General features: G+C 38.5%; 1 protein-coding gene across 2 annotated transcripts in view; it reads right to left on the bottom strand.

Moving 5' to 3' along the window:
* klhdc8b (kelch domain containing 8B) overlaps window positions 1-23569 on the bottom strand; it is a 221433-nt gene that overhangs the window by 9581 nt on the left and 188283 nt on the right. For both annotated transcript variants that reach the window (XM_005744674.1, XM_013913722.1), the window contains one exon: window positions 3356-3457. In XM_005744674.1, the coding sequence (XP_005744731.1) occupies window positions 3356-3457 (102 nt within the window). The remainder of the gene's footprint in view (window positions 1-3355; window positions 3458-23569) is intronic.

Here is a 23569-nt window from a genome sequence, read left to right as displayed (position 1 = left end):
TTTCACGTGTGTTATGAATAAATCTTCTTTTTTTTGGTACCGGTACTAGTTTTATTTTGTTGTATTTATCCGCGACACCTTAAAGGCCGGTCCGTGACAATATTGTCGGGCATAAACCGGTCCGTGGCGCAAAAAAGGTTGGAGACCGCTGTGTAAGAGTGTCCAGTCAAAAAAAAAATTATAATTCTTTACATTAATGGTGCTGTAACTTAGAGTGACAAATCTATTTGCAAAATGGGAATTGCAACTGTTAGCATGCAGAGGAGGAAGCTGAGAAGGATTGTGTCATTCTCCCCAAGCTTTTCATTTCTCCTCACACTGCAGATGTGTCAGATGTTTTCTCTCGGACATTAATGATGAGGATAAACATGATGGAAATTTAACCTAATAGGCTTAAGCTGGAGCTAAGCTGTGTTGATTTCATAGTAATGAAAAAAATAACTCTTCTCTTCCTGTAACTTCCTGCTCTGTATTGCTGCTGAGGTTGTCTTACAAGAACAAACAGCTTTTGAATGCATCAACAGATTTCATTCTATAACTCTGGGCTTTACATCGGATTGCGTGTGTTGATACAGCTTTGTGGATATATAACCGAGGCTGTTCTTGCGGATGCATGCAAGTGCAAAATAAAAGAGGGTCAATATCTGTTTAACAAGCGTGTCACTGTGAAAAATGCTGACCTGTGATTAATTTGTAGCATTGCTCAATTTCACTTCACACTGTATTTACTTTAACAAATGCAGCTCAGTCAGGGAGAAAATGGAAAGTTAATGGAAAATTAATTTGCTGGTTTGCGAGCCTGTGTGTGGCCTTGATGAGAAATGAGAGTTGTGGTCTGCTCTGACGAGTTCAGTGTAAATGTTGAGGCCTTTTATCATCTGATGATCTCTTTAATAAACAAATAACAACAATTAGTCAAGCCAAGGCCTTGCTCTACATGGTGCAATTTAAGGGTTCCAGATACTGAGATAATTATGTGCTTATACCTGGATCACAGATGGTTTGACTCTATTTGTTTGTTTTAGAAGGAAAGTTGCAAAACAATGCACAGTTTTTTTCCTGAATGATCACATTCTTCAAACAATTCTATGTTGATGCCAGAGGTTTCTTAACAATGCCCCATCTACAGCATAGGTGACAAGTGGTTTGAATGGGAAAACTATCATATGCTAGGGATTTCACATTCACAAGAATCCAGCTGAACATCCACAGGAGGTTTGTGTTAGGTAATCCACAGCTTGTCTAACACAGGGTTCCCCAAAGCTGCAAGCCACTTTGCAGCCCACCTTCACCCCAACTTTTTCTTTAATGGTTTATCCAGCTTAATTAATGTCAATCAATGTCTTGTGTTATTAAAATGACCTCTGTTCTATGCTGGTATCTGTGCTTTTGCTGCCCTGTGAGCCTCTGGCTTTGCATATATGTACAAAGAAGGGTGTGAAGCTCCCAAAGTAACTGTACTGTGAAATGTCATGGAACAGCTGGATGAATGATCAATCTTCTTTTGACTATAGTGGTCCGTTTTGTTGTGAGAATGTTGTTTGTTTACTCCAGTCGAGTTTTACAAACACTAAAGATTCTCAAGTGACACACTAAGGCCTGATTTACACTTCTGTGGGGAGTCTTTGTAGAGTCTGACCTCATCTAAGCAAGAGACTGACAAGCCTTTTAGTTCATCATGGTGCATGGTCCAGGTGTTTTATATGAGGAGCCACCTGGGCTCCCCCCCTCCCCCTCCTGGCTCCCCACTTATTGCTGTTGTCAGGGGGAAATTGAACGTCAGGAAAAAATGTTTCCAATTCTCTCACATACATTATTATTCCTTATATTGGTATTGATAATTGTTATTCAAGAAATGCAGGGAAAAAGTAGGTGTAAATGTACAGGAGGAATCAAAAGTGGTGAACAAGCCAATCACAACACACGGCATGTATATGCAGTTGTTTTTTAAGGTTAGGGCGTTCAGAGGGGTTTGGAGTCATGATGTAGCTACGGTGTAGATTTCCCGCTGATCCCAAGTGGCTGATTGTGACCCACACCCATTTTCACACCTTGGCTCTTGTGATTAGGTAGAGGATCATCAGGGGGTCCTTTTGTCCCTTTTTTGGGGTGAAACTCCCTCTGGGTTTAAATCTGGGACTCTCCACCATTTGACCCTTAGAACTGAAGAAGCTTCTCGGATGAGAGGTGAAACGTCTTCAAGCAACTTAAAGAAGTCCAGACGCTTTTCATTTTTGTGGAATATTAAAATTCTGCTCTTCAGCTAATACTTTTGTTAAATTTCTAGATCTTAGTTCTTGTTTATTTAGCTTCCTTTCATATCCAGTCTCTTAGTCTTTCCTCTGTGTGTCCTCCTCAGCATCCTCAGTCAGTCATGTATGTTTACGTTTGTCGAAGTTTGCCTTTCTCGCTCTCGCTCTGACTCTTGGTCCTGTCATCTGTGTGGTTCTTATGTTCTAGTTTGGCTATTTCTTGCTTTCATGTCTGTTCCCCTTTCGTGTCCAGTCTGTTTTGTCTTCCTGGTCTGTCGTGTGTTTCTATTTCTGTTATCCCCTGTCCTAGTGTCAAGCTCCGGAGTCTCAGTGTGCTTCTCACATTTTGTGGTTTACCTACAACATACCAAGAAATAAAAAAGGCTGAATGATTTAATCTTTCTAAATTATTAGCCTACAAGTACCAAACAATTTAATGCCAGCATTAAAAAGTTTGGCTAGCTTTAGTTAAAACCATCGAAGGATGGCTGTGTCCCCATTGTGCTCAATGTTCTGATGTTCTGATGTTGTTTACTTCAAGTACAACATCTAAGTACAGCATCAGGTACACACACAAAGGTATTTGTGCTTTGATGAATCACCTGCTTTCACCACAACCTTCTTGGAGCAAATAGTGCATAGGATCTACTTCCAGAGACCTGTATCCCCACCGGTGGTAGTCATCTATATCAACTGGGCTGCCTGCCTGTTCTGTTGGCTTCCTTCATCTGGATGTCTGTGATGCATGCATTGCACTACAATAGATCATTTTGGTGCTATGTCTGTATGGTATTAAATAATTTTAAAAAGAGGAAAATAATATTTTTATCCCTACCAGAAAAAAACATAACATGAGCAACGGCTCAATGGCAACAGGATCAAGGACACAGGATGTATACAGTACGTTCACACACCACTAAAAGACATTCAGTGATGTTTGTCTTTTTATTTCTTACATTTGTGATTTTTATGTAATTGTGTTATATAAATTAAATAAAGTTTCTTTGCCCATTGTTCTACTTCTCCTTCTTGAAATGAGGCACAGTGCTGTACTTGATTAACAGAAGGCAGGAAAATGGATTAAATAGAAAAGAGCTGCTGACCTAGACCACCAGCTATGATGACTCTTCCACCCAGGCATCCTGCCACAAAGTCAGCCCTCTTCTCCCTCATCCTGGACATCCGAGTGGGTTTTATCCAAATACCTGCCAGAGGTAAAACACAAGAAACTGTCAGTTATCTTTCAGCACAGTCATCCACGACAGAAAGCAGTTTTCACTGCCATAGTATTTTAAAGAAAAACACGGTATATTGAGTATGTGGGGTCACAAGCAAAGATGCTCTCGGTGTGTTGGGTAACAGTCAAGTTCTTCAGAATTTAAATGACTACATTAATAAATGTGACTGCAGTGCTTTCAATTACCTCATTAAACTCAGACTAAACAGTGGTCATACAAATGCAGATAAAAAATAGAAAACAAAAATTACTTTATCACAATCCCTGTTTCCAAAAAGTGCACAAAAGTACTCGTCATAATGAATAAAAAATGTTATCTTTAGCATATACCATTTAAACAGTGCATTAATATGCAGCTGACACAACAAACTGTAAGAAAGAAGAAAGCTATTTCGTTTTCCTACCAGCAGCCCTAGTTCCTAACTTATATAGACACTAAGAAGACAAGTAAATACACTTCCTATAATATTTCCACTAACTGTTCCTTTAGGTCAAGACAAATGTATTATGCATTAGGGTTCAGTTTCTTTGTAATTGTAACAATTGTAAAGGTCAGACTGTGCTTTGCTTGCATTTCTGCTGTTTGGGGGCAAAAAGAAAGAAAAAGCCAAAATGAATTAAAAATAATAGAAAAGAAGGAACAACAAACATTATAGAAGGTTTCTGTTAGTACAACCCCTGTCTCAGGAGCTCCCTCCCACCATGGCCATCATTTTCCTTTTTAGCTCTAAAACTCAGAACCCGGCAGCACATTATAGCTCTATATATGGAGTATCACATGTAGTGACACACTCCTTTCCCATTCTCCATGTCCTCTTTGCCAAGGGTTCTGTGAGAGGGATGAGCTGTAAATTCAATAAAATACAGCAAAATACACAAAAGAACAACAATTAAAGTTGCTCTATATTTTAATACATTGAAATGAATAAAGACTATTAATTCAATTCAAATCAATTGTATTTACCTATACACAGCAAGTTGTCTTATTGTGTTTTATGTGAGATAAGATAAGTATTACTGCATGTGAAGTAGAACTTTTTCATCTTAGAGATGCACAGTGGTTTCTGCAGCTGTTTGATGTGATGGGTATCTAACAAACTCACAACAAAGACTTCAACAAACCAACGTAACTCTTTAACAGCATTTTGTCCAAAATCAGATCAAAGTCTCTACGTGTGAGTTGAGCTGACCTGTCTATAGACCTTTTCAATGAAAGAGGTTATGTTGAGTTCTTCAGCGTTGGTGTGGAAATGTGGAAAGAGTGGAGAAATGTCTAACGGCTGTTTAGACATTTAGACTTGTTTTTTAGGGGGGGAAAAGTGGCAGGTTTAACTTATTTGTCCATAAAGCAATGGTTAAGAGAATTACTTTTAAAGTGAGCCAGTGAACAAAGGACCACATTTTTACCATATCTTTTTTTTTTCTTTTTAGCTAATGAGCTAATCAATGGCATTAGCGGGTAATATACTGCGATGGTAAATGGTAGATGGATGCTATCTGGTAGATGTTATCCATCACCAAATTGTGCACCCCCTGGTGAAAATCTCAACAGCAGTTAAATGGGAATCAAGGTGCTGTTCTACTCAGTACCTTTATGTACTATCATGATGTTTATCACGGCTAGCATAGTGATGCTGGCAGTATTGCGATGAGAAGAATGATAGTAGAAGGATAGTGATCATGATAGATCAACGGGTGGGCAGTTGAATTCTTGTGTGGGCCTTAAATAAGCTTTGTTGCATATTGTCTCACAGATGGCTGCCACTAAATGGTCACCACAGAGCAGTTATCTCACCTAACAGAAAGCTCGTAAGAGCACTTGTACTTATGGGCGCACAGCGCTGGGAAAAATAAAATCTTCCCAACAGTGAGACAGTCCAAGGCTGGAGAGAGAGCTTATATATAAATAGATGGAATTGTCTCTGGCAAACTGTTTTTCTCTAAACTTATTTTTGTTTACAGCAATCTTTGACTTGGTTTTTGAATTTTCAATGCACGACTACACAGGAGAAATAACAGAAAACATCTCTTTAGTTGGAAATTTCATTTACTCATTCTTTTAGGGAGCATGGGCAACAGAGACAAAAAACGCTATCAAGAAATAACAGAACTGTTGCATTTTAAAACATGTTCATCATGCTTAGGAACTAAAATGAATGAGTAAATTTGATTTACTGTAAACAGTGAAAGGCCTAAGGTGAGGCGACAGGAGGAGAAGCATACTGTAATTTCGAGATAACAGAAATGTGTTGCAGAGCTGTTGTAGTGCTTCCTGTCAGGAAAGCAATAGCAGAGTTGCAGTGCAGCTAAATGGTAATCTCTGAATCAAGGGAGGGGGAGGCAGAGCCACCAGCAGACCATTAATAGATATGCTGGCTGCACCAGATCAGATATTCAGCCATGGAAAAACGAAAAGGCCAGATAATGTGCAAATATTGTCCTGACATATGGGAGGAGAGGAGCGAAGAGCCGAGCATTCAAATAAGCATGGAACTTTTGCTGCACTCTTCTTATCCAAGTTCTGTTTGTAGATATTTGACAGAAACAGCTAGGGCCATGCTTTTGTGTCTTTCTCAGCTATCTAAGATTCATTTTAGCTTCTTTGCATTTCTGATGCAATTGTGTGTTTTGACCATCTTTGAGGAAAAACAGACGAGATGGGATCCAGAGATCCATGTAGCACCATGCAGTAACTAAAAACTGTCCTCAGTCAGGATTTCATGTTCCATAATCAAGAAAGGGTCCTTCAGTGCATTTTTTAAAGAACACAAAAGTGTGAATATGGGGTTGTGCAAAATAAATTCTCTGAGCTCTTCTGTAATGTATGAAGGAGAAGAGGGAGAATGTTACAATAACTGGAAAAGTGTTGGGTGTAACACATTCCAAAGTAACATGTTACTGTAATCACATTACATTATACAGTAATGCAGTAATGTAAAAATGTTAGGGAACTAAACATTATAGTTAGGGTAATGTTGAACTAAAATGCTTTTTCCTTTCTGCACAATTCGGCCGCAGTCAGCTGGTTTTAGTTCATGTGCAGGAGGAAAAAAGTAAAGCGGCCTCATGATACGATCCAAATTTAAATTCAAGTTCAAGGGTCTGTCATTTTGACAGAGAGCACACATTGCAAAAGAGGTAAGAACAGGGTTTCCTGGGAACAGAAGCACTGGGAAAGGTTAATCACTGCATGAGGGTAATGAAATTGCTTTTTACAATCTTTGCTCTTTACAGTGCCTATAAATGTGAGGAAGAGGAAGGAGTAGTTTATTTGTCCTTATTAGGAAATGACTGCATTACAGCAATGGAAAAAAAATAAATCCAAAACTTGATGTTATACAATAAGGAACTAAAAATCAGTGCTGTGACTGTGGTATGAGGTTAGAAAGATCTCCAGCAGGGGCTAAAATTGATACTAGAGGAAGTTCTCAGCCGCATATCCTGTTATCATTTGGATAACTTCTTCATCAGATGATGGCAGAATTCAAATAGTGAGTTCAATCCTCCTGGATTCAAAGAGCAACAATAATTACCACAAACCTCATTGCCAAGTTATGGATCATTCATAATGACATGGCTGACTTGTCGTTTTAAAGTTCTTGAATTGGGTCCATCCAAGTTTCATAAACTGAATACAGGAGATTTTAAAATGATACCTTACTGAGAGTATCAAACTCTCCAAAGCACCACCATCTCTGGCTCAAGAGTTAGAAGGAAGCACTTTTGATGTACTTGAATTTGTGTAAAAATCTCTGCTGAAGAACCAGATACGTTGGTTCTAGTGTTTAAGCTCACATCATTTTTTTCCTTTTTCTAAATTTCTTAGCTTCTTTAACCCCAACACAGTTCATCAGAAACAGTGCAGCTGTCCCATGTTAGTCACTTTAGGAGGAAATAACACTCAGACCAATAACTTCATGCACTTTCTATTATGTTGTGCTTTATTCATTAGTGGCTCAACCATGGGAGATCTGCAAGCTTTTGTGGATTTCTTAAATCACCTTTAAGTAAACCACAAGGGCTTCAGTGCAATAGGTAATCATTTATAAATCTTTTGAGTATAAAATAAAAACAAAACAAATAAAAATACCAAATTTTCAGTGTTTTCCACTGCATCGCCTTTATCATATCAAACTGAACAATGCTTTGTGTGCAGACAGGAGATGGCACCTGTGTGTGTTTTCACATAATATATTCTCTCACACAGCCTCTCACAAAGTTTGTCATGCAGAGAGCTACCAAGAGACAGGGCGAACCATTCTCACATACCAAAAGGAAAACTCACATGGTGCATTTTTCACTGCTGCTTTATCCTTTAAGAGGACAAATGAGCCACTTTGGGGAGGGAATGCTGCAATTTGTCAGCACAAATTATTAATTCGAAAGGCTGCAGCCAGCTGCAAACATTAAAGAAAAGCAGGGAGAAAGCAATATTTTACTTTGACTAACATTTCTCCAAGTGTTTCGAGATCAACTGACTGCTGTAAACACACACTTTCTGTCTGTGGTGAGAGGAGGTGAGTTGAGTGGCATGTGGGGCAGATATATGTCTGGTGGACTCAGCTGGAGGACAGGAGAGTGTGTTTATTTAAAGCTCGAAATCAATCCTCTTCGTTCTCCTGTTTCACCCTCCCAGACACTTCACTCTGTACCCATCACCATGTTCAATAAGACAGGTGCACGCATACTTAGAAAAGGCATATAAGTGGAGAGCAGAAGCACATACACGCGCACACACCCAAATCATATAAGCCACAAGTCTGTAAATAGATGCACACATGCACACAAAGACATTGTTGTATTTACAATCTCACCAACAGCATATTTCCAGTAAATGGGTAAAATTACAGCCTTTCTCACCCTGTTTTCAACACGATCAAAAGGTAGAAATGGGAAAATATTGGCAAGAAAACAAGGTAGTGATGACAACATCCCCTCTCTGGGATCAAAACCTGGGAGCCAAGAATGTGTTTAATATTGCATGCACAAATGAAAGTGCTACACTGCATATCATCAAAATCCTAAACTGTTCCAGACACCAGTCAGCAATCATTTCTTTTTTAAGAACAATAGACTTTACTGACATTTGCTGCATCTCATAATGGCCACAGTTCTCCCCTTTTCAGATGACAAGAAGGTACATCTAAACAAAATCCTGCAGGAATTGTAAAACTAAACTCCCCACAGTAAACACCAGAGCTATAAACCAAGCCATTTCATTGCTACAATACTGCAGCTTTGTATGAATAGCTGGGCTTCCATACAAGTACTTTGTATGGATTTTGGACTGTTGTACTGCAATCTCAGCTTATCACTCCAGTTGAACTTGGTTGATACTTTGAAATGAAACCCAGCTGAAATGCAAATAAATTATAGACATATTTCATGAATTTTAGTGGGTCATAAAAGAAAAACAGATGCATCAAGGAAAAAGATGAGTTCATTTAAATGTATTTTAATAGGATATCCAACCAGTTCCACAGTCAAGGATTAAGCCTAGTCCCAGACTGAAAGGAAACCTTTAATTTATCTCCTCTGAAACAAGTTGAATCTAAAACTAGGCTTAATTTACGCCTGTGAAAATGAGCCATCTAGAGGATTTCTGTCTCACTGTGCAATGGTGAGTTTAGAAGACTTGCAGTTTATAAGTCTCTTAAATAGGGGGTCAGTACAAGTGTAGTTGACATTATGGAAATAACTTCTTCAATTGGTATTTTTAATGTAGACTAGCAGACATATTTTGACCGCATGCAACCTCTGTGTTTGACAGAAAAGTTGCCTTGTACTTCCTGAGTAACGTCAGCCATGTTTTCTTGTTATAGTCTGTCTCATTCAGTCATTGTCAGTTAAGGTCTTTACAAACTTAAGACAGTTTTCCTCAAGGTTCAATATTTTCTGCCTCTCTTAGGAGTGTCTTGTCTACATTCTCTGTTTAAACATTTATTGTCCTGTTAAAGGATCATTTGCTGGTCCAGTATAATTAGAATCTGGGTGAAAACCACACCATTGTTCCAGAATGTCAGTTTTGACTAAATGAGGCAGTCTCTCTCCAGTATCTTGACATAGACATTCCCCGGCTGATGTATGATCACCCTAGTTGAACATAGCAAATTGTGGACAATCTCCATTCCAATTCTTAAAGAGGGGGTACTGCCTTCCACCTCGATACAGTGTTGCTGAGGCATGTCGGCCACAACAGTCCCACAGCATCCATAGAGCTCTCTACCTGGTGCTGCCTCCTCCAGCTTTTCTGAAGAAAGACCTAAGACCTTGGAGGTACCCAGGACACATCCTAGTGAAATGTCTATACCACCACAACTGGCTCCTTTCCATTTGAAGGAGAAGCAGCTCTACTCCGACTACCTTCCCAATGACCAAGCTCCTCTGTCTATGTCTAAGGGAGAGTCCAGACATCATTTTCAGGAAGCTGATTTCCGCTGTTCGTATCTACAAATTCGTATATCTAGCTACACCAGGGGTAGGCAACTACAGGTATCGAGTGCCGGTGTCCTGCAGGTTTTAGATGTGTCCTTGATCCATCACAGCTGAGTCAAATGGCTAAATTACCATCTCAACATTTTTGAAGTTCTCCAGAGGCCTGGTAATGAACTAATCATTTGATTCAGGTGTGTTGACCCAGGGTAAGATCTAAAACCTGCAGGACACCGGCACTCGAGGCCTGGAGTTGCCCACCCCTGACATCCATCCATCCATTCGCTTCCGCCTATCCTTTTCAGGGTCGCGGGGGGCGCTGGAGCCTACCCCAGCTGTCATAGGGCGAGAGGCGGGGTACACCCTGGACAGGTCGCCAGTCCGTCGCAGGGCCCTCCTGACAAACACTGACTGGTAAATTGATAGGTTTGTTTTCTCGTTCATCTCTCTCTTTACCAAAACAGACTGGCACAGCATCTGTATCACTGCAAACACCACACTAAGGCTACGTTCACACTGCAGGCGAGAGCGCATCAAATCCGATTTTTTTGACCCTATGCGACCCATATCCGATCATGGTATGACAGTGTGAACGGCACAAATCCGATATTTTCAAATCCGATCTGGGTCACTTTCGTATGTGGTACTGAATCCGATACATATCCGATGTTTTAGAAAGCAACTGCTGTTTGAACGGTCATGTCGCATTAAATCCGTCTTTTAAGTCACTGACACAAGGCACACGCCAATTATCAGCTCTGGAGAAGCGCCCGAGAAGACATCACGAACGCTTCCGGGCCATCCGGTGAAACTGTTGGGAAGACAACGTTGGAGAAACGTGAACATTTTATTTGTACTGTATAATCTGCAGATTCTAACAGAAATCTGCAACTATCCTTTGAAGCACCGCTCCTCTCTAAAACAGCAATAAGGATAATTATTAGGTTATCTACATTATTATGTAAATAACAAAATAACTTAAAGCAAAAATTGGGAAACGTGAAGTCCGAAGTCTTTATATTAAGGGCCATCAGTCAAACAATACTGTTTGCTCTGGGTCTAAACAGAGCGCGTTGTGTGTGACGTCTTCTTTTGTGCATGCGGGCCGCTTTGAGAGCTAGAGCGCGTTTGCTGTCGCATTTTATTTGTAGTGTGAACAAGCAGACAAAAAAATCGGATTTGATCAAAAAATCGGAATTGAGCATTAAGACCTGCAGTGTGGACGTAGCCTAATCCATGTGTCAATCTCCCATTTACCCTTTGGAGGGGCTGTAGAGATCTGGTAAAATGTGGATCGGGCAAAAGTGAAAGGCCTGTGTGGCCCAATCCCCTGTTGCTGAAACAATATTATTTATATGGCTCACAATTTGGGGCAGCTTTCAGATGAAGCTGGTCACTCTCTTGGAAATCAGTTCTTCTTTAAGCAACTTTTTTCTTTTTTATGTATCTGTTGAAGTAAGACTAATGATGCTCACAACAAAACATATATGTTTTTAGAAGTAGTAGAATCCGATATATTTCTTAAAAGTTTCTTATGGATAGACTCTCCATCCTTGGAAATGCTGGCATGGTGATAATTATAATAGATGGAACTCTAATGGATGTAGTTTGTACTTATTTGATACAACAGTTCCTTCTCAAATTGGATAAATTCCTTCTTATGAAAAAAACAATTGATAAATGATTCACATTATGAGGATATACTTACACATTATCTCGACAATACCTATCTCAGAGTATAAATCATCACTGAAAGTGTTTGTGCAATGAAGAGAAATGGCCTTAATAAATCCAAGGTGTTGAAAATGTGGTGCATTGATGTCAGAGAGGTTTTGCTGTCATTACACACAGGATTTCATCAAGATCTACAGTGTGTACAGTTTTAGCCTCATATGCTCAAGTGCACCTGTATCTTCTGGCTGACACGAGTGGTCTTGAATTTGCATCGACTTGTACACACAGGTAGGATAAGCTTCTAGTAGGGTGATGCAAAAAGACGTAGGCTGCTTCAGAGGTTCCAGCAGCCATTTGGCCAGCAACAAGCAGAATGAAACCAAACTGAACGCTGTTTAACACCCACATGAATGCAAGCTGTTGTTGAAGTAAAGTACTGTAACAAGCTGTGACCCAGGCAAACAAACAGTCACACAAGGTTAGGGGTTAGTTTGTTCAGTAAGTTTGTATAAGAAGGAGTGAAATCCTTTGGCAGCATCAGCAAGGCTGCATTACTTGAGCGGTGAATGATGCTGAAATTACACCTAATAGCCAACCAGTAAAAATCCTTGAATACGGTTCGAGGACCAGTAACCATTAAATGTCCGAAATGGTTTCTGATTCAAGTGGCTTCCCTTCAGGAAATTACCTACAGAAAAAGAAAAGAAAAAAATCCTTTCCATATGAACTGTTAATGGCAATCATAGCTCGACTGATGTTCTCAGCTGAAAGGAGTGCAAGGGTGCAACATGTAAAATAACATATTGACTTATAGGCCTAATAGGTGTGAAACTGCCAATGAGATTTATTTATTAACTTCTTAATCAAAGGTGACAGAACCCTATTCCTTAGAGTTCTGGACCACCTTAACCCTGTTAACGGGTTAATAAAAGTTAAATACTAGAACTTCAATTGCTTTACTTCACTAGAGACAAATTAGATAGATTAGCAAAGATTTACAATTTAAAAATATTGTGGTCTATTAAAAAAAATATTTTGATGCTATCACTTTTCCAATTGCTCTTGAGTTGACTTGATCCACCAGCCGCTGTCTCTTCTGCCTCCTTCTATCATTTTGCAGGTCTTTTTAATGCCGCGTTGAACCACATGTTACAAGTTGCTATAAAAAGCCTTCAAATCTGTCTTTGTCTCGCTTGCTGTTTCCTCACTCAGCCAGGTTTTCTGCTCGCTCCCTCGGTACAACATAAAACCTTTTAAAGTCTCACTTTTTGTGTATTTCTTTATCTGTTCCTCTTATTCCCCTCTACTCTGCAACTGGATTTGCATCCTGGACGCACAGATTATTACATCCACTCAGTGAGCTAAACACGTGCACACACACACGCACACATACACACACACACTTGTGTGTTGAAGCTGCAATGCAGGTTTGATTAAAAACACTTGGCTATTGATTACAAGGATCGATGCGTTAATCCTGGAGTCTTACGAGGATAGAGAGGATGCACAAAGCAATGGTCAGAACAGTATACAGCCTGCAGAATGTGGAAAACTTCCTGCATGCACAGAGATAAGAGTCTTTACTCATCCGTAACATGAAGCACATGCAGGCGAGTCTCTCGGCACCATGGACAGCTACACATAAAGAAGACTGGCAGAAACCTGAGCCAAATGTTGATCTGGTGAGTTAGGAAAGATATTGCCCGGCTCATTTTGAAGATGATCCTGGAAAAAGTGATTATTGTGGCTCAGTCTTATCTAGCAGGGCTTCAGGGGGCACTCAGGACCAAAGCAGTGAGGGGCAGACGAAAACACAGGCTGCAGGTTTCTATCAGGTCTGTTAATGAGTCTCCATGGCCTCTCAGTGATCCCATAAATATTCATAAATAGTGGGTGGAAGAAGAAGTTGATGTGGGCCTTAATCAGTTCCACAGGCATGGCTTTATGATACACCTAGACACTTTTATACTGCTAACAAATGACAACTCTTTACTCTAGAATCCAATTCTCTAATTCTCAAGTGGCATATGCTCAGGAAAAGTGTTCTGAGAATGACCTTGCAGAGTATGCAAATCAATTAAAGAATCGGCTGCTGGCCAGATTATGCAAAGCCACCCACTGAATGCAGAGCCTCAGTAGACAGACTTTCAAACTCCAACCAAATGAAGATAAATAAAGGATAAATAAAGTATTATCAATCAATCAATCAAATTATTTAGCAATAACTGACAATAACAAGTGGTCAAGCAAAAGTTCGACTATACGTAAAACTGTTTTGTTGGCAAATTTCACATAAAGTATAAAAAAATGTATTTCTTTTGCAGAAAAGATTTCCCCATCTTGTCATGGATTAATATTACTGCTGCAGGTGTTTAAAGGGAGTGGAACAGCTGCTTCAGGGTGTGGTGACAGGCGAGGCTGGTTTTTGCAGCCGGCGAGCATCATCTAATCATGCCTTCCCTATTTCAGTAGCGATCAGGCCGGAGAAAAGAGGAGAGAAGAGTTGCTGAAGCAGAGAGCCGTTGCAGAGAACAAGCTGCCAGAGAGAGAGTGAGGGAGTGTGGAGCATTACAAAGTACAGAAGCGTGAAAGCAAAAGTGCAAAAGTTATCCTGAGGCGTGTTGGGTCCTTTGTGTCCACAGATGCATTAATAGGAGAATATTTATCTCGTAAGATGACATGTTATATAAACTCATTTACTTGCTATTGCTACCTTTGTTTCCACTATATGTAGATTGCATGGAAGATCATGACTGATATCATTTCCCTGCTTGTCTCAGTGCAGTTTGCTCATCTCCAGCCATTGTTACATAACACAGAAAAGCCCATGAATCAAGACATGCTACCCCTGTGTCAAGCTTGTGTGTCAGTCTACGTCTCACTGTTTCCTGTTTTATTGTGACAGTCTTGTGTTCCATGTTCAGCGTGTTTAGCTTTGCTTTCTCCTGTCTCGTCAGGCTTAATTTGTCCCAGGTGTGTTCCCCCGGTGATTTCATTTCCCTCGTCACCCTCGTGTATTTGTTGTGTATATGTTCCTTTGTTCATTGTCAGGTCCTCTGTTTTTCATGCATCATGTTCCATGTATCTCATGTTCAAGGTTTTCAGTGTTTCAGGTTTAGCTTTGCTTTCTCAATTTAGTTCAGATTATTGTTGTCTTAGTATCGGTTTGTCTTTGTTCTTATTCTTGCATCAGTTTATAAATCGGCTTGCTTTTCGTTAAGATCCTTCCTCATCTGGTTTGTTTCTCTCTTATGACATCTGAAAACACATTTATCACTTCATCATTTGGATTTGAAGAGTTTTCAAAATATCAATAATCATGAAAAAATAACTATATATCAATATAGAAAGTTTTTTTCTTTTTTGGACAAGGAAAGACTTCATCATTTTTAAAAAAGTGTTCATGAGTAAAGCTGATAAAAAACAATCTTACAAATAACATCAGTCACACAGTTTTAAAAAATGAACCAGAGATTCTAGAATAGGAAGGAATGATGGGAAGTTCATTAGGGAAAATAGGTGGAACTATCATATTGAAACCTGGGCCTAGTTTTCTTCTATTTGCTTTTGAAGTGTGACAGCATGTAAGGATTTAAAAAGGCTCCCAAGGCCTTCAGAAAAAAACAAAGTTGTTAAATCTTATACACCTGTCAGGCACGAGATTTAAGGGGTTTTTCAGAATAATGTGAAACAAATCATCCCTCTGAAAGGAAAATCTACGAGCAGTGTAGAATTTATGACTATTTGATGTAAACTCTCCAGGAACCCACAGTCTGCAAAAAAATACCCATTAAAGGCATTGAGTAGAAAAAGGTCTCTGCTGTCTAAAAAGAAAACCAGAGCATCTACAATATGCAAACTACCACACAGGCAAAGACTACATCTATTGGTCTGATGTATTCTAGACAGACATATCAAAGACATGAGAGATGTTTGTCTACAGTAAAAGTAGGAATAATTGACAGATTTTCAGGAGAAGAACCTCATAACAGACATTAAGCATTGTGGTGAAAGCTTTCAGGTTGCTTTGCTGCTTCAGAGGAAGGGTAAAGTAATTCAAGTTAAAGTAATACGTTTAAACTATAAAGTTGTCATCTGAACAAGAGTGTCTGAAGAAAATGCAAGGACAAAAGAGAGTAAAGTGGATCTTTTAACAGTATAATGATTTTCAGCACAGTAACAAATTCACCAAGGAATGCTTCACAAAAGATGAAATATGGGGTTATGAAACGGTACAAAGTGGAAGTTTCCCAAACTCCTTAAAATCTTGTGAGATTTCTTTCAAAGCAGCTGAAAAAACTTTGTTTAAAAGAGTAGAAAATACTTTTAGTAAAGCAGTGTCACAAACTGGTACACAATTATGGAAGTTATTTATTCTAAAGGAGGTGATCCACTGAGACAAATGTTGTACTTACTGTGCTTTTTCATCGGCAGAATATTACATGTTTTGATTTTAATAAAACACCTTTTTTTCTCAGGGTCTTAATCAGATATGGTTTTTCTTGTCTTGAGCCATGAGATGACTCCCCACATAAAGCCAATGTCTCAAAAACATGTGTCCATTGACAAGAAAAACAACAGTTGGTATAGCTGACAGAGCCCTGACCTCACCACCACTGAGTCAGTCTAGTTTTGATGATGCAAAAAACAATCTGGTTTACCCAGAAGAATCAGCCCTAAATTTTTACCAACATATTTGCACTTCATTTACAATACAATACAGTTTTATTTATATAGCACATTTAAAAACCCAAAGGCACACCAAAGTGCTTCACAGTAATATGGAGAGTCAGCATAAGGCAATAACAGGGTACAAATCGGGCACTAGCACAGACAGGATAGAGGCACTAACAGACCAGAGGAGTTAGATAAATACAAAATCTGCTAAGAAAACAAAAACAGCAGTAAAATTAATAATAAAATAATACATTTAATACAATTTAATAAAATATTTAAAAGTTTAAAATTTAAAAGATTTAAAAGGATATTAACTGGTCAGGAAAGCAAAGTCAAATAGATATGCTTTCAATCTTGATTTAAAGGATTGGATAGAGTCCAAGACTTGAATAGAAGCAGGGAGGCTATTCCTAAGGTTGGGTGCAGCTGAAGCAAAGGCACGATCGCCTCTGGTCTTCAGTCTAAACTTAGGTTGAGCCAGGAGTAATTGACCTGATGATCTTAATGCACGACAAGGAGTGTACAGATTGAGGAGGTCAGTGAGATAGCTGGGCACAATGTTATTCAGGATTTTAAAAGTGAGTAGCAAGATTTTAAACTCAATGCGATATTTGATTGGTAACCAGTGTAGATCAACAAGAGCCGGAGTAATAGGGTCAAATTTTCTAGTTCCAGTAAGAAGGCGAGCCGCAGCATTCTGAACGAGTTGCAGCCTCTCTTGCAGCCAAGAGAGAAGGCTCGGAGACCACAGTAGAGAGAATTACAATAATCTAACCTGGAGGTCACAAATGCGTGGATACGTTTTTCCAGGTCCCTGTGTGGTATATAATGCTTAGCTTTAGAAATCTGGCGCAGTTGAAAAAAAAAACAGATTTAACTACAGATGATACTTGCTTATTGAGCCTAAAGGAGCTTGATAAGTGAAAATAAACAGCTCCATAATATAAATGGATGCATTTTAAGGAAAGGCCCTGCCATATATTTAGAGTTTTCTGCAAAACTGGTTAGGATTACAGTTTTGCAGGAAATCATTAAAGCAAATTATCTTAACACACCAACCACAGACCTGAAATCCAGGCCTTGATCCAATATTGCCCCTATAACAATATTTATTTTACCACTGCATTACAAGTCTCTTTCTTTGCTTTTGTATCCATGGAGGCTATAATCCATTTTCCAAACCTATGTTGCTATATAGCAAGTATTAGTAGAGAACAACTGAGCTGATTTACAAATGCTGGTAAAACAAAGTGAAAAGTCCTCTCTATTCAGCATATTTTTAAGGAATATTTTTTATATTGAAAACATCCATCTGTTACCCATATTGGTATGTTCTCACCCTTTGACTATCACCTATTTTTACATGAGTACCGATATGAAAAAAATGATATGATGCAAAGAAAAACATCTCCAAGAGTGCAGAGCATCTGAGACCACAGGGGAAAAAACATGAGGAAAAATCCAAAATACAAACATGAAATCTTGAAATCTGTTCACATAATAGCAAGGAGAGGACTTTCAGGGCACAGTATAAACATGACAGCAATGATTCAGAGAAAGAAAAACAGGTATTTGGTTCTAAAGGTCTGACAGCAGCTGGCGGGTTTTGAGTCATCACTCAACCTCGCTGCTGCCTCCTCTGTCCTCCCAGTGAGGAAAACTTTCACTGATTTGCACAGAGTAATTATACTGCTGCCGCTGCTTTAATAGAAAGAGATGTAATCAGCAAGAGGCCTAACAAATCTATCTGATAGTCTATGCAATCACAGCATAATATCATAGTTAGGCCTGGCTGAATAACAGAAGAGAAGCTGTTGTTTTAAGGCCTCTGTTGACTGAAAAAATAATAATTAAAGATAAAGCTAATATTCTACTGCCAACACTTATCTCACTGTCTCTGTTTATGAAGGCTGGTCACCAGGGTAACGTGTTACTATAATCTGATTACTTTTTTCAAGTAACGAGTAAAGTAAGGGATTACTATTGCAAAAACGGTAATTAGATTACCGTTACTTTCCCGTAGGAACGCTGCGTTACTGCGTTACTAAAACCGTGATTTTTTTGCCAGAATGTCTCATGACAGTGACGTAAGCGAGTGCGACATTCGTGACAACAATCAGATCAACAATGGATCACATATCGAGTGCGGGAGAGAGTATGAGCGTGCAGCGTTTAAAGCTTGGAAGTACTGACCTTACTTTGAGTTTAATTCCATAAAAAGTGACAAAAACATTAGTGTCCGTTGTGCGTGGGAAGAAAACTTCTTTTTACAGCGAAAAAAACCCCTAAACAAGCTCTGAGTGCGCTACGACGTAATGGGAAATTCACAGAGGCTCACAGAGGATTCTTCCACTGACCGCTGCGCCACACCTGCACCAGAGCACACCTCCGCCTACCCCACTCCTGCTTTACAGGTGAAAATAGAGCAACAGGACCGCTAGTCTTTGATTTTATTTACTTTCTGCTGTGTTTTACTTGCATCTATTTGAAAGACTGAGTGTAAACACAAAAAATATTTTATTTTATGTGCTGGAATGTGCAGAAAATAGGTTTAAATGTTAAACGAATTTATTCAAGTCAGAGAATGGTGCATATAATTAAATTTTTGCTTGATGCATAAAGTTAAAAGATTAAAACGGATAAAACAAGTTTAAAAAAAAGAGACTTTTCCGTTTGATTACATTTTGTATGATGGATTATGCAGAAAAAGTAGAATTGGGTTGACAGATCTATCGCTTTATCACCTATTCAGGTTGTAAATCGTGTTTTTAAAAAGTAACTAAGTAATTGATTGCTTTTGAAAATAAGTAATCAGTAAAGTAATGGGATTACTTTTTTGGGGAAGTAATCAGTAATTAGTTACTGATTACTTTTTTCAAGTAACTCGAACAACACTGCTGGTCACATAAAGGATTTATTTTCTTCCTCTCCTCTTCTCCACCTCTGTTTCTCCTGCTTTCTTTCATAAACTCCTAAACAGCATGACACACCAGAGAGACCATTAAGGGGCGGATAAAGCTGAATGTGGCCTGAATTATTTTGTGAAACAAGAGGCTAGTCCATTAGCCCCACCGCATGTGCTTGTTCATGTGTGAGCATACAGAAAACTCAGAAAACTCTGGCTCTGACTGTAGTGCTGTAGCTCAAATATCTAATCATAGTCATCAGGTAAACTTTTTTTTTCTTGTGTTTATTTTATGTTTTTGATAAAAGTGGAGAAAGAAACATAGTTCGCTTTTTAATGGGTTTATATTGTGGTAAAGTACAGGTACATGTACATGCTCATGCTACAGCATTGTTTGGTATTTTGGTGCTGTAGGTTCCATAAGGTTTGCATGTATTCAAATAAGGGTCATTGTAGACCACTGTCAGGCAGTTGCTAGGCAACATGACAATATTATAATATTTTATGTATAATTTGTCTGTTGTAGATATAAATGAGATGTTATTGTTGTAAAATTGTGAAATTGTCAAAATGACAGGACACTTTTACACGGTCTTTTTGTACATTTGCTTAAATTGTAACCAGTTGCATTTGGAAAGCTTTCCTAAATCAGGACCGGCACAAACATCGCCTATGAAATTACTCATCTGAGTAATGAGGCTTAAGTCTATTTGATTTTTTGTCTTAATCCATTTGGCTATTGGCCATGTTTATGACTAAAATCTGAACTAAATAATTAATACCCATTTTCTAACAAGTGTGTTTCTCAGCACAGCTCAGTATGTAGTTTTTTTACAAAATCTCAGGGCAATCATTTAATAGCTGCTAAGGTATTTCAGAGTCAACCAAAGTGCTTCATCAAACAACGCTGTTCTGTCATTGCCTACCCACTCACATCAAAACACCGCTTTCTTAAGTTAGGCCTCCATACAGGTCAGGATAATATGCAAAACTCCCCTTGATTAGCTTTCACAGGAATTTATTTTGAGTAAAGAAATATGTGGTTGCTGAGAATATTCTTTTTAACAAAGTATGTGGAATGCATTAAAAAATCTCTCTCAGATTATACAGTGACTAGGCAAATTAACAAAAAACAAAACTGTCTATCAGAAACTGTTTACACTTAAACCTCTTTTCACAATCTGTAAAATGACCATTGACGTGTTTCTCGCATAACTGATCCAATAGTCACTGACATTGGCGCTGTCTTGTTGGAGTTAGCTTTTTTGGCAATAGGACAAATCTTACTGCTATTGCACCAAGCGGTTGCTCATAGGAGGTCATATGGGAAGGTCATTGGGGTTATCTCTGTATTATTGTAGATAACCCCCCAAAAATAATGCCTTGAGGTAATGTTTTTATGATTTGGCCATTTTCTTTTATATGAACAAAATAGAACTGAAGTGAATGGAATTTAATGTTAATTTGGTGGAAATGTTTGTAACAGTTCTAGATTAGGTATGTGTCAGTGGGAAATTATTAGATACAAATATATATAAATACACAAATTAAAAAAGCCATCAGTGTTTATGTTTATGGTGTGCTCATTCATATCATGACATTCAAAGAAAATCATGGAGAACAAAACCCCATGATGAGAGCCTATAAGGAACTGGAAGCTTTGAGTCAAAATAGTCCTTCACAGCTATATTCTGTACACAATAAAGGCAGTCTGCATTATGATTAATGGTCAATAGTTTTACTGAGGACAAGCTGCCAGTGCATATCACTTTAATCTGACAAGGTCATTTTCAAGAGATGGAGCCTTACCTATAGAGAAGTTAAGAGACTGTGTTTAAGCCCATTGTGTGCAGAATGTCTTTGAGTGCTTAAAGCAGTGGGTCAAGTGTTTCTCCAAACCTCTTGCTGAAACCCTGACTCTGACAGGTGATTGAGTCATTCTCTAGTTCACATTCTTTGTCCTGAACGGCCCAGACTCTAGCAAAGAGCTCAAGGTGACAAATTCTACATTCAGCATGGGTGCAGCAGCTTCAGTAGTTTGTTTTCTCCACATCATAAAAGAAAGCACGATATTATTGTATAATAATATGATTTATCTTAGTATAAGTGCTTAATTGAAAAGGCACATGTATTGAGTCTCTGACAGATAAATACCAGATAAGCCTTTGTTCTTGTAATGAGATGGAATCCATGTCAAAAAGGTACCAAGGGACCTTCCAGCACTTAGAAGATATTTTATTTAAAATTTAAGTAATAAAAGTACATCACAAAAATTATATCAATTAGTTCTTCGTGCAACTTATGGAGATGTGACTGTTGATTCTTGTGCACTCATATGTTGCTAAGTTTGACTGCACTGAAAAAAGGGCTTGGCCATCTCTTGGATTTATGTAAGCATCTTGCATGTATTTAACACAATTGCCTCGTGCTTTAAAGTTAAGTGTAACCATATAGTGTAGAAACTACATGATATGCAGAGAGGGTATATTAAATTGTTCATATCATGTTCGAGTGAAGTAAATCAATAATATATCAATGTTAAATCTTGCGACACAGCACGGGATTTCAGTCTCGCGCGCTTTGGATCGTGGTTTGAGGAAGGCATCCGTCTCAGTCAAGTCGAGCAGCTGCCTCTACCTTTTTTGGTATACCGAAAAATATAAATTGGGTGGTTGTTACATTAAAAAAGTCTACCTTGTGATTTGAACACAAAAATGTCATGTTTCTATCTTGAACGTTATTAAATCATGTAGGATCTGTATGAAATTCAACAACTTAATTTGTTCTTCTTGAGATGACAATCTAGTAAGAGTGGTTAGTTGCTGGAAATTCACAAGATTGCGCGAGATTTCAAACTGCAGGAAAATCACTGGAGTTATAAGAGGCAGATGACTACACACACACCACGTGTATGCTATTGCTATTTATTGTGGTTTAACCTGTCAAGGACAAAAACGTACGGAAAATTCTGCATTACGCCTTAAAATCATAGCTTTCCTACTTTTAAGCCTGGATCGGTGGCGTGGTGGTTAGCGCTGTTGCTTCACAACAAGAAGGTACTGGGTTCAAAGCCACAATCTCGCTAATGCTTTCTCTCTGGGTATTCTAGTTTCCTCCCACAGTTAAAAGTCATGCAGTCATTAGAGTTAGGTTAATTGGTGATTCTAAATTACCTGTGAATGTGAGTGCAAATGGTTGTTTGTCTCTATGTGATAGACTGGTCAGCTGTCCAGGGTGTACCCTGCCTCTTACCCTATCACTTCAGGGTTATGCCCCTGCAACCCAGATAGGCGGATGGCAGTTGTTGTAGATCCGTTCAATTTTTATGTTAACCAAACTCTAGACTTTGTTGAACATTATGTAATATGAAGACAACATGTAGTATTTAAGTGTTCAAGTAGTATTGGGGTAAAAGTTATTGAATAGTGTTGGAATAAAATGACAAAATTGTGAAGGATTAAAATATTCCAAGAGCGCAACTTACTTCATCTAAACATGTTTCAATCACGTTTTATCAACACAAAATGAACAGGTTTATTGAATATGAATAACTTGATTTAACTAAGTTGTTTAAGTTTCTGCCAAAGCAAAACAATTGTGTGCAACCAATGTCCACTATTGAATTAAGTAAATCTAACATGGCCTTTTTTTCAGTGATGGAATAATCTCTTTGCAATTGGGGACTCAACTGACTGGCAACTGGTTCTATTCTGGTTACATTCCTATATAAAAGTAAGGTTGACAAGCACCTACGCTACCAGTAAAAAGTTTTAGAACATCTAATTTTTTCCATTTATTGCAATTCAAGTCGTTCAAGTCCAATGAATAGCTTGAACTGGTACATAAGTGGTGAACTGCCAGAGTTAACCTCTAAGATGTATGTAACAGCATGTAATTGCCAACTTCACCCCATGCAACTGCAAACTGACAAGGAGACTGACAGATGACTCCATCACCTTACTGCTATCTGAGTGGTCATCAAAGTAACCATTTAAAAGGCAAGACTGCAAGTTCATTGTAAATACTCATTCACTGGTTGTGTCACAGTCTCTAACTACAGTTTCCCCTAGTGTGACTGTAGCATGTGGATAAAACCACTTTAAATGCAAAACAGCAAATCTTAAGGTCAACACTCATATAATGTTCTGCAGATATCATCATATAAATAAATTACTAAAACAATGCCAGTAGTGACAGCAAAGTGATGTATCACCAAACTAACCAGCAGTAACATCAGTAATTGATAGAAGTTACAGCTTTTTGGGCTGTATGAACGTAAATAAAATAAATGTGTTTTTTTATTCAAATATCTCTACTCTTTGATTTAGTTAACATTAGCCTAATGACTAGCTAACCTATACAGGCTTACTTTAGTGTGTGTGTGTGTGTGTG

The sequence above is a fragment of the Pundamilia nyererei genome, unplaced genomic scaffold (assembly GCF_000239375.1).
Source record: "Pundamilia nyererei isolate P.nyererei 1_Seehausen unplaced genomic scaffold, PunNye1.0 scaffold00147, whole genome shotgun sequence".
NCBI lineage: Eukaryota > Metazoa > Chordata > Actinopteri > Cichliformes > Cichlidae > Pundamilia > Pundamilia nyererei.
Note: the sequence above shows the minus strand (reverse complement) of the source record. Positions and strands in the feature narration are given on the sequence as shown.